Here is a 12,118-nt window from a genome sequence, read left to right as displayed (position 1 = left end):
CACCCTCATTCAGATCTGGCGTTTGGAATTATTTTGGTTTTCATGTGACGTATGACCCTGAAGGTAAGCGAGTCATGGACTAAAGTAAAACAGTATGTTGGATGTGCCATGCAATGCTCAATTACATGGGTGGGAACTAGTGTGTTAGCGCAGTTAGCTCGTTAACGTGTTGGCCGTCTAGCCCCATGCACGGGGCGATCGGCGGTAGCTCGTTAACAGAGATTTGCCATGTTGTGGCTTTAAGGTCATTTCAACGAGATTAACCTGAAAGCACTAGTGGGAACACAATGAATATGACTGCACATTTACGCCGACATCATCCTAGTGCAAAGACAAAAACAACAAGCATGCTACTAACTTTAGCCGAGTCATTTAGACAGCTGTTAGCACATGATTCTCCTTATGCTGCTGAGAATATAACCCAGAAGAAGCAGATAGTATAGCTTTTATTTTGGAAAGAGACATTTCTCTGTAATAAACTCTCTTTTCCAAAGATGAGTGATTCCTCAATCAGATACAGGGCTTGCAATATCGCTAGCCTGACGTCCTGGGGCTAGCGATTTTTTCAGTCGGGCTACCAAAATCTATCTCTTCCCTGCCCGTCGGGCTATTGTAAGAAGGAAAAATATATGTCAATGCTTTTGCATTCTTTCAGAAATGTAGCTGGGTAATTATGTCATTGGCATCGGTGAGCCACTGTCAATATGTGACATATTGAAGTCGCGTTTGAATTTGCGCTTGTTTTTTTGCTTTCACTTTGCAATCATGCGAACTGTGTATAGAGAGCGACAGCACTGATCTGTGAGTGATGATAATTTGTGCACCAATTCCTCTGACATCGTCTTATTAATCGTTAGCTTACTATGCAAACATGACAAGTGAAATCTCCCGCAGCTTAAACATGTGAGAGGTTGATCGTGCAGAGAATCGCTGAGCTTATGTGAGTACGTGTGTAAAAGCAGCAGGATTTATATTTGACTACGATGACCTGGATGACTGAGAACCTTCACAGACAGATATATATTTTAGTTCTGCTGAGCCAAATAAGACAGGTCAGGGTGAAGAAGTGACAGCCAAAGAAAAGCTTACAACAAAACGGAGAAGTTATGACAAATCAGACTATAAGGCAAAAAGAAAGTGCAGCTTTATGGTTTCATGGACAAAATAATTTCTGTGGCTGCAATATGACAAGCTAAATAACCAGGGCTGCACATAAGTGGTCCGCAGGTGCGCATTCGCTGTCAAAATAAAAAACACGCACAAGGGTTAGGGTTAAATTTAAAAACTGTACTTTTGAGTTAAAATATATATTTATAATTTTAATAAATGACAAATTAAAAAGGCATGAACATTTTTTTTGTATTGAAAAAATATCGAACCGTGACACCAAAGTATCGAACCGAACCGTGAATTTTGTGTATCGTTGCACCCCTAATACATATATATATATATATATATATATATATATATATATGTATATGTGTATATGTGTATATGTGTATATATATACACATATATATATATGTATATGTGTATATGTGTATATATATATATATATATATATATATATATATATATATATATACACATATACACATATACATATATATATATATATATATGTGTATATATATACACATATACACATATACATATATATGTATATATATATATATATATATATATATATATGTATATGTGTATATGTGTATATATATACACATATATATATATATATATGTATATGTGTATATGTGTATATATATATATATATATATATATATATATATATATATATATATATATATATATATATATATATATATATATATATATATATATATATATATATATATATATATACATGCAGTTAGTGGTACAATGGATTACACATGTGACTACAACTCAAACTACTCTAGACTAGACTCATGGTTAAAGGTCAAAGAACCTTTATGAGCCCACTGTAGTCACTTCTGTCTCCGGTTATTCACTGTGCTAAAAGTTGCTTTAATTCATATGCAAACACAAAAGGAGAAAAAACTGTAAGATCTCCAAAAGTCTTTTTAGCATATCTTTGTCTGGAATTAAGGGACAAAAATTCTCAGTTAAACATTTATTATGTTTTCTATGTTATATTGTGAATACAAAATGGGTTATTAAGAGCTGCAAATGAGGATGAAAAGTAAGAATTGCCTTGACACAGTAACAGTATTAAATAAGTAAGGGACCCTGAGGGAGTAAAAATAAGATGAAGACACATCAGGAAAGAATTCCCAGACTGCCATCATTCCAACATGGCAGCCGGCGTTCCGAATTTCCAAGTTGAGGCATTTTCTGGCCTGCCTGGACACGCTTACCTCGACACAGTAATCTAATACTTCTTTCATCCTTTGCAAGCAGCCAGAGGCTACATGAAAATATAACACAATCACATGAGAGAATCATTTACACCTTTACAATATGTCGACTGTGAAAGGGACTCACAAACTGGGGAGGAAAACAACCCAACGGGCTACAATGACCGAGTCTAAGCCTCCAAACACAAGTGACCCTTCATTAAAATGAATCCTACTATTTCTGTCATTAGGAATTAAATTAAATTAAATCTGCTCTCCTCCCTGCAAGCTGCTCCTGCTTAAACACAGTCACGCAGTGTGGGTGACTGTGTGAGGCTCTCTGGCCCAGAAAGCCATCATCGACTGTAACGTTACCAGTAAGTTTGTGTCAGAAGGCAGATTTACAATCCTGGAGAAACACTCAATCCAAGCATGTAATCCAACTGGTAATATTAGTACTCAGCCACTGTGAGCGTGAGGTTATGGGCTTGCATGTGTAAAAAAATGATCTTCAGAATATTATATAAGATGACAGCTGTCACTCATTTAAACATTACAATCTACATGAACCTCTTGATTACTCTCAACAACTCAAATATATTTATTATCTCCTACTACTATCTCTGCTCAACATACAAAAAGCTTCTTACTTACACTGTAAGTAGGAAACTTAGTTTATATATAAAACTAATATATAAACTTACTAAATGCTAAATATATAGTCTCACAACAGACAGACGATTTTAAATTGTCTCCATTTCTCCGATCAACCCTGCTGTCTTTCTTACTTGTGAATCGTCTCTTTGCAAGAAGTTTCTCTGTCGTCCCATTGAGCACAAGGACCTGGAGGTAATATTCCTGACTGGAGTCCAGACCTGCCACTGTTGCCCGGCCCCGGGTGGTAGTCAACATGAGCTCTGGCTGTGGCACCTCTGGAAAAAACAAGCATTTGGGGTGACTAATCTTTCTATATATGTAAAGCGAATTATATAAAAACACATCACTGTGTGACATTGAAGACAGAGTTTGCATAACTTGAATTATGCTTGAATTCAACAGGAAACATAATAGAAACGGCAACTATTTGTGAAGCATGTTTCTGGAGATAAATAGTCATTAATGAATTAAAATTGTGATGTATCAACTTAGAAAGTTCATATACAAATTACTGATTTCAAATTTTAGAAACATGTGAGCTCAAAAACTTACCAGCTCTGCAATTTTGACATCACTCCTTTGTTTGCCTTCGTAAGTCAAAACTTTGACTTCTTATGTATAATTCTGACATACGAGGTCAACATTTTTACTTCTATATTATATTTTATATAATATATTTTAGTGGATCATGCAAAACTAGGCAGTATATTTTTTATTGCTGAAGTTATTAAGTAAGCAATAAATCAGTGAACAAAACTTCATACCACTGCCATATTTTTCTGGAACAAAAACCAAAAAAGACCAGGACTAAATCTTAACAAGGGTCTTTTGAACAGCCAACAGTTCCTACTTTTTCTTCATCTGATCTAAAAAATAACTTTTACACACTTTCTACGGTGCATTTTCATCTGATCCTTCAAATTCCAGATACCTGTTGAAAGTCTGGGCACTTCTTTGTAATGACTTTGCCAGAATTGGACAGCCTTACCTCTTTAATCCTTTCAGCACCACCTTTTCATTCTCTTACTGGCATCCTACAACTTTAAACACACTACAAAAGTGCTGCATTAACTTCTTCTTTTAAGTTCATCTCTGTCTCTCCCTTAGACCTGCCTAGACTTAGCTGCGCTGTGTGGAATGGGAGCTAAAATGCCGACAAAGAGAAAACAATGCTTAGGAAAAATCACAGATGTGGAGATAGAGGGGAGGAGAATGGGCTGTATTTTTATCCAAATTATGACCTGCAAAGCAAGAGAGCTGGCAGTCTGGATGGCAAAAGAATACTTTACCAACCCATTTTTAAGCAGTTTCAAACTAGACGGGATGTGTGGTATAATAAAAGCTTATGAATAAACTTCATGATGTTTATTATGTCATTAAAAACGTATAATTATTATACATTTGAGACACTTGGGAGCGAGTGTACTGCTGGAAACCATAGGAAAATGTTACATAGCATTTTCAGGATTGAGTGTGTTCCTGTTGCTTCCCAAACACAACCTTACTTGATGTGCAAAACGGTGTTGGAACATTTATCAGAGAAGCAAAAACTTCACACACCAGATGTGCATCATTATACTAAAATACCTCTGCACAATAATACAGGACAAATCTCTTATTAAATCAATCAAGTGGCAGTGCCTGTTCATTGACCGTAGAGCCCAACCAACATATCGGCCAATATGATGAATCAGCATTTGCAGTGGCTGATAAATAAAAATCAAAGAAAGGACAGAAGAAACACCATTCAGCCATGTTACGAGTTTTGATGTTGTACCGTTTGTCTACCAGAGGATACTCTGCAACTTCCTGTTGGCAACACGCGTTGCCAACACAACCAAAATGTAAATGAACAGTCCACGAGTTGTAAGAGTAAAAGAACCGTATTTGTAACTGTACTGTTATCTTAGTGAGTACTTACATGAGTTAGGGAAATCTGTTTACGCTTTGTGTGGATGAAAAAAAAAATTCTCATAATATATTGTTAAATCACCAAATATTGGTATTGGTCTTAAAAATGCTATTTTGGTGTTTGTTCTCTTCTTTTAGAAAATCCTATCAAGTGATATTCTTAATCCTCCCAAACCTTGATGACCAGTGGGTACCACCTGTGAACGCTACCAAGGTTGTTGTTTTTCTTATTTTTCCTACTCTGAGGACAACATGTGATTTCAGCCTAAGACCTGATTCATACTTTCAATTTCATTCCAAGGCTTTTAGATAGACTTTGTAGGTATATCAAATTGGAGGAGCTCCTAACTCTGCTGTCAGAGGACTTTCTTCACAGCTGAAGAACTCTCACCTGAAATCGGTCTCACTCTGACCTTGTAACCCTGAACAGGCCCATCAGCCTCCTTCCACTTCATCTGCAGTCTGTCTTCAGACAGGACTGTCAGCTTAAGACGACCTTGACAGAGACAAAAAGAAGAATAAAAAATATCTGGCTTTAAAATGTTTAGCGCATTTTTCTGGTTAAAGACTTGGGTCAAGGGAAAAAGTTGACATGACATTTGCAGACTTTTCAAAGATCAAAGACACAAGCAGTGAAACTTTCTTCATTCTTCCCATTCTCTCACTTCCTTCTCAACACATCAAATTCATCTCTTGTTCTGACTTTATCTACATAATTTCCAGCAGAGTTTTCCCCAACAAGCAGTGTCTTTCATGTTTCCATCATGCATCCATCAAAGCATGCCCTGTCCTCCCATCTAGCATAGAAACAGGAACAGGACGCCAGTTGGAGACTGCAGGTTCAAAGGTCGTGTCAGAGGAACGTCACAAAGTTACACTGTGACAGGGTTTTGTATTTACTATGCAGTGGGGTTATAGATGGAGAGGAAGATGGGGAAGGAGGGGAGGGGATGCAAAACGGAAGTAAAGAAGACATGAACAGCATGAATTACAGAACTTTATAACTTGTGTGAACACATGACCCTCAGCACTCAACAGATCCTTTCCTGACTAGCAAGCATCCATGTAAAGGCCTCTGTCTGCGACTGTGTACTGGGCCCAGGGGCCACTGGGGGGTCTTCATCTACATGTGTGTCTGGCAGGGAATCACATAGGGACTGACGGGACTGACCGTGACCCTGACAAGACAGGGTCACGGTCTAACAGATCCACTAAGAACAACAACTTTTCCAGACAGACAGGCAGTTATGCAGCCAAATACAGTATCTGTATTGTGCTCTACGATTTATGGGCTAAGAACAGCTGGATTTGCCTACTATTTCCAGTTCAACATAGGGCTGCTCAATTAATCGAATTTTAATCACGATTACGATCTGGGCTTTCAACGATCATTAAAAATGACTGAGCCGATTATTAGCCCCTCCCTCATTTATCCGCGACACCTTATAAACCGGTCCTGGCGCAAAAAAGGTTGGAGACCGCTGATTAAGAGGACCCGAGGGAAGCTCGGAAAGCTAAGCAGAAGTTATTTGGAGAGGAGAGTGACTGCCGTTGGTTGAAAAGAGAGGTAAAAAAAAAAACTTCAGTGGTGTTGCACACTATTTTATATTATTTTTTAAAGTCATTGTTAACCCTTTAAAGCCGGTCAAAGCAGCACGCTCCGTTTTGTGTAACTATTTTTAAATCCCTGTAGAACCTGAACCGTGTAAGCTAGCGCAATAATTTGTTTTGCATATGAAACCGGAGTTGTTGTACTTACATCTTATGCCATCAGCTTGTCCTCGGTCACGGGTTCCTTCCACATATAGCTTTGCAAAAATTGCATAAAAAGCGCTTGCAGGAACAAAACCGTAATATTCCAGAAACACGCTTTGCCGATCCGATCAGCTGTTCGTAACACTTCCCACAGTGAAACAGACGTCAGCGCGAACTATCGCATGTTCGCCATTTCCTGGCCGAAACCGGAAGTGACGTCATTTTCGCGGAAAATGTAGTTTTTTTTTAACTTGTAGGCCTTAAAAGCCTATACTGGTCATGTTTGACTTTTCTGAATAGTTTCTGGGATGCTTAGAACTCAAATTGCACTGCTGGAAATAGTTTATTTTGATGCACCTGCTGTTTTTGCATCATAGGATTGTTTTTTTGGTTTTTCCTGCAGTATATAAAAATTGGTGTATCTCCAAAAGAAAACTATGAAGACACTCAAACTAAATTTCCTGTTGTTGTAAACTATTTTTTGCAACTTTTTTGTATTTAAAGTTTTGAGGGATAAACCTCTTAAATTTCTCCAAGTAGAAATATATGTAAAAAAACCAAAAACGATTTTCAATTTTTTTGTAGTTTATTGCACTTTTTTTGCAATTAATGTAGTTACTATGGACTTAATGCATACATATTATTAAAATATGGGCTATAACAGTTGTATAGCAACTTGAAATGCTCCCACAAATGGCACTACAACATGTAAAAAAATAATATAAGCTCTGGCGGACTTGGTTCTATAGTAGGTCTTAAAGGGTTAAATAAATATCGTCAAATAATCGAGATCTCAATTTCAGTGAAAATAATCGTGATTATCATTTTTGCCATAATCGAGCAGCCCTAGTTCAACACTCAAAATATAATAAGTTCCTTGAGACTTGCAGATTGTTTCTTTTATGGGATGTAGTATTAAGTAACGATGAAGTAAATATGGAAACTAGCAAAGTCTCAAAAATACCTCAAAGTAATTGGTTTGTCCTTATATGTTCATTGTGACATGGTGAGTTGTTCATTATCAAACTAAATACATACATTCAGCATAATAAAAACTGTGCTATAGAGAAACAGTCTTTGGATGATTATGACTAATATGGTTACATTAGTTCAGTTCATTTGGTTTTGGGAGTGACTGCTTTTCCAGAGAAAAAGACCTCGCTATCATTCTCTTCATAGCAAATATGTTTTGATGCTTGAATTCAAATAAAATCATTGACCCGATAACTTGTATGCTGACAGTACCAATTAAAAAAGGTTCTGCCATCCGTGCCAACCTGATTTTTCTTGTCACTGTGTGGATACACAATGACAGTGACACACAGAAAGCCTCAAAAGCACAGACATCAAATGCATAGAACGTCGGAATAACTGTTTGTATAAATGTGGGTAAATGCTACAGAACACAAAGTAGATACATTATGCCAAAGTTTGTGGGTACAAGACATTTATGTGCAAAAGCTACACAGCAGACCATCAAGACATCAATGCGACTTCACTATTAGCTTGTTTGGTAAGAGTCAAATGATTATTAGATATATGTGTATACCTTGGCCATGGACAGCAGCAGACAGCAGCAGGACACTGAGCAGGAAAAATGGCATTAGCCAGGAAGATGACAATGATGTAGCAAGGAGGTGAGGAGACATGAGTGGAGTCTAGAAATATAAAAAATAACGCTGTCAGTATTATTTCATTTATGTATGCTCTTATTTTTACATACACACACACACACACAAACACACACAAACACACACACGTCATTAGGTACACATGTTCGACTGACTTTTGACGGAAATATCTAACCTGCCCAATAAGCTGGCAGCAAACCAGGCATCAGAATGATAAAGAAAGGTGATTTAAGTGACTTTAACCATGGCACAGTTGTTGGGTTTACAGAGAATGGTTTGAAAAGAGAAAATAACCAGTGAGCAGCAGTTCTTTGGGTAAAAAAGGCAACAGTAACTCATAAAGTCGATTTTTACAACCAGGGCATGCAGAAGAGCATCCCTAAATGTACATATCGAACCTTGAAGCAGATGTTCTACAGCAGCAGAAGACCACACACAGTTTCTGCTTCAGCTAAGAACAGGTAAGAGGAATTCACACAGCACTAGATAATCTATGATAAATGGACTGTTCTTATATAGAGCTCTTCTATGCTCTTTGAGCACTCAAAGCACTTTATGCAACTTCCTTCATTCCCACAGTCACACACATTCATACACCGATAAACACATCAGACAGCAGCTTGCTCAGTATCTTGCCCAAGGGACTCCTGTATGCAGTCTGGAACAGCCAGGGACCAAACCACCAAACTCCTGATTATTAGATGACCTGCTCGACCTTCTGAACATGTAAAAAAACAAACAAACAAACAATGAATTTTTCATGATGGTGTGTTTTTGAGTTCAATTATTTCAGCTTTTCAGATTTTGTTTTTTAATTTTCTATTTCACAATATAAGATTTGTGGATCAGATTAGAATTTATAAATCAAACAAATGAACCAGTCATAAATCGTATTCTACATTTGTATAGCTCATTTGAAATATATATTTCTACTTTGGAATACCTTTCATATCAACATAATGGGGAAAAAAAGCTATTAAAAAACAGGTAGTTTTCCCATGGAAATTTTTATGTCTGACTCAGACTACAGATGTGCCTGATTTTGTCCAATTACAGACCTCAACACAGCTAATGATACACCAGGCTATAATATTAACAAATGTACAGCCCTTGAAGAGGCCGTAAACCTACCATGCTTCTGTCTGAGACCCATTAACACTTTACACAACATCCATTAAACACCTTCAACTAATTCTAGATCCCAGGACTGAACTTATTTTATATATATCAAATGTTGTGTTTTTTACACTCCAAAGAAGGAACATTATTTGGAGTCTTGGAATCTTCTAAGAACAATAATTTATTGCTCAAAGCTAAAAGACCAAACTAATTTTTTAAAATCCCACTTCCATAAAAAAAAAGAAAAGTTCAGACACCATGTAAATCACAAAGAATTTAAAAAATTTAAAGCCTTTAATCAAAAATAGCCAAATTAGTTTTGATTAAAAATTTTAAATTGGTACTTTTCAGTTTTTTTGATTTTTAAGAAATCTGTCCTCATTTCAATTTGGTGCCAGCAGCACATTTAAAAAATGTGGTGGGGTGGCAACAGAAAACAAAACAACTAAACTAAAACTGAGAGAACATTTACAACCAGCTAGGCAACCAGCAGCATGTCACATGCATGATTTGCTCTAAAAAGCCCTCTCAAGGAGTCTTTTATATGTAAAGGGAAGGTTTAAGAATATTGCTCAGGATCAAACTGCAAAGAGTTTAGGAATTTCAGCGTCTGCTTTTTTTGTTCCCCAAAAATCTTACTAGAATTTGTAATTTTGAAAAACCCTGTAAAACTGTAGGAAGATGATCTTTAGAAAACAAGGACGAAAGGAATGTCATTTGTTCTTTGTGAATAAGAACACTGTTCAACAAACACAGGCTGAACAAAGACACAGTTAACACAGCTGGAGTTCACAGACCAGCTCGGCTTATCCACGGCTAACTGGTGAAGTGTGACATGGAAACACAAGTAGAGATAAGGAGAAATATCAACACACATACAGAGACCCAAAGATACTGATTTCACTGTAATAATTTATATTAACAATAATTTGACATACAGTACTGTGAAAAAGTATTTGCCCACCCCCTGATTCCTTTTTGTTGTTGTTGCATTTTTCATACTTTAAACCCCAGATCATCAAACTACCACCACCATGTTTGACTGCTGGTGTGATGTACCTTTTATGAAATGTTATGTTAGTTTTACATCTGATGTATGGGATGGAAAGCTGGTGGCAAATACTTCTTCACAGCGCTGAACACTCATTGTTAGCATTTTGGACTTATTTTAATGGATTCCTGCCTGAACTTTCTTGCTTGTCTCAAGCACAACAGGCAACCATTAGAAGAGAGTTTAACCCTCATCCTACCGACATATTTAATATGCATGGATTAGTTATATAGTTATTGTCATCTAAAAGAATTATTAATTCAAATTAATTAAATATGAATATGCATATTTTATATAAAACAAGAATCTGTACTTTTCTTTAAAACAACTTGCATCTTTTATCCAAAATGTAATTCATGTTACTTAAAAGCTTATTTATGATCTTTTGAGTGTGGAATCACTTAGTTTTCAATCATTTTAAATAAACATTATTTCTGTTGTATTTATATGATGAAACCAATCAGGCTTCAGATAAACACACAACCAGCCAACCCAGAGAAACAATCTCTACCATGTCCTGGGTCTGCCTTCTAGAAAAGTCCGAGGTGGTGAGGATCCCTGAACTCACGTCAACGGCCTTCTTTGGATGTGGAGGCATGGCGGCTGCACTCTAAGTGCCTCCCTAATGACTCAGCTCCCATCCTGCCTCTGAGGGAGAGCATGGACATGATTCAGAGGGAACCCATTTCTGCTTTTATTTCATTTTTCCGTCACTATCCAGAGCTCGCAACCACAGGTGATGGTTGGGACATAGATTGAACTATAAAGACCAGTGTACCAGTAGCAGTGCACCAAGCCGTAGAAAACCGAGATGATATCCTGAGACCACTGAACCCTCCACGCCCCCCCTTACCTTGGCTGTGCCTAGAAAATCTGTGCATAAATATTATGAAATGAATCAGTGATAAAGGGCAGTCCTGTCTGCGCGGCCTGACTTTCTGCAGGCGGTGCAAAGAACCAAATTACTATGATTGTGCAGGAAGCAGAAATGACTAGAGATAACTAAAGTTAATTTAGTTGCCACTCAGATTGGGGATTGTCATGCAGCGGTATGAGCTCTGCTTTTAATGTGTGGCATGACTATGTCCATGCCACTTTACTAAGAACTAATTGACTGACAAAGAAAGAAAATACATTTGATATATGACAAAAAAATTACCTCTGGGGTCTGCACGGGCCCCTGACAGTACGATGAGGGTTAAAAGACATTTCCAACATGCCTATCTGATGTCATCGTGTGAAGTATGTGATGGAACTACATTGGGGGTTTTTGTATAGTTTTCTCATGTTTCACATGTGCCTGCTTGCCTGAATGTTGCAAAGTCAGTGCTTGAGTGGCACATTGTGCACTTATTGATGTGCCTGTCAGACAGAGAGCAAAGGAGTAGTAATGTTATGCAGTTCCTGTGGAAGTCCTTTAGTTTTGCTTTGAACTCATTTTTCTTGAATGAATCCAAAGCCACAGGCTTATTCTACAAATTATTTTTACTTAATAATAAGACAAGAAATCATTGCACTGGTGTTAAAGACATAAAAGGAAATATTCAATCTAAAAGACTGGATTTATACAGGGTATACAGTCACTCATTTCTGGATGCCTTTATTGCCCTTGGAGTGACCTCACCAGGAAAAAAATGACACCATCACGAAATAGCTTG

General features: G+C 37.1%; 1 protein-coding gene across 4 annotated transcripts in view; it reads right to left on the bottom strand.

The window, feature by feature from the left end:
- The window catches only part of LOC147305361 (collagen alpha-1(XX) chain-like), a 41,747-nt gene that overhangs the window by 28,754 nt on the left and 875 nt on the right, over positions 1–12,118 (bottom strand). For all 4 annotated transcript variants that reach the window (XM_086278026.1, XM_086278023.1, XM_086278024.1 and 1 more), the window contains exons 2-4: positions 8,209–8,317; positions 5,296–5,400; positions 3,125–3,268 (exon numbers count right to left, since the gene is read on the bottom strand). In XM_086278026.1, the coding sequence (XP_086134152.1) occupies positions 3,125–3,268; positions 5,296–5,400; positions 8,209–8,317 (358 nt within the window). The remainder of the gene's footprint in view (positions 1–3,124; positions 3,269–5,295; positions 5,401–8,208; positions 8,318–12,118) is intronic.

Source organism: Aulonocara sp. 'chitande type north' Nkhata Bay, linkage group LG20, assembly GCF_057382095.1.
Source record: "Aulonocara sp. 'chitande type north' Nkhata Bay isolate Kocher_YH1m ecotype deep benthic linkage group LG20, A_spYH_male_GT1.1, whole genome shotgun sequence".
NCBI classification, from domain to species: domain Eukaryota; kingdom Metazoa; phylum Chordata; class Actinopteri; order Cichliformes; family Cichlidae; genus Aulonocara; species Aulonocara sp. 'chitande type north' Nkhata Bay.
This window is presented reverse-complemented; position numbering and strand designations above follow the sequence as displayed.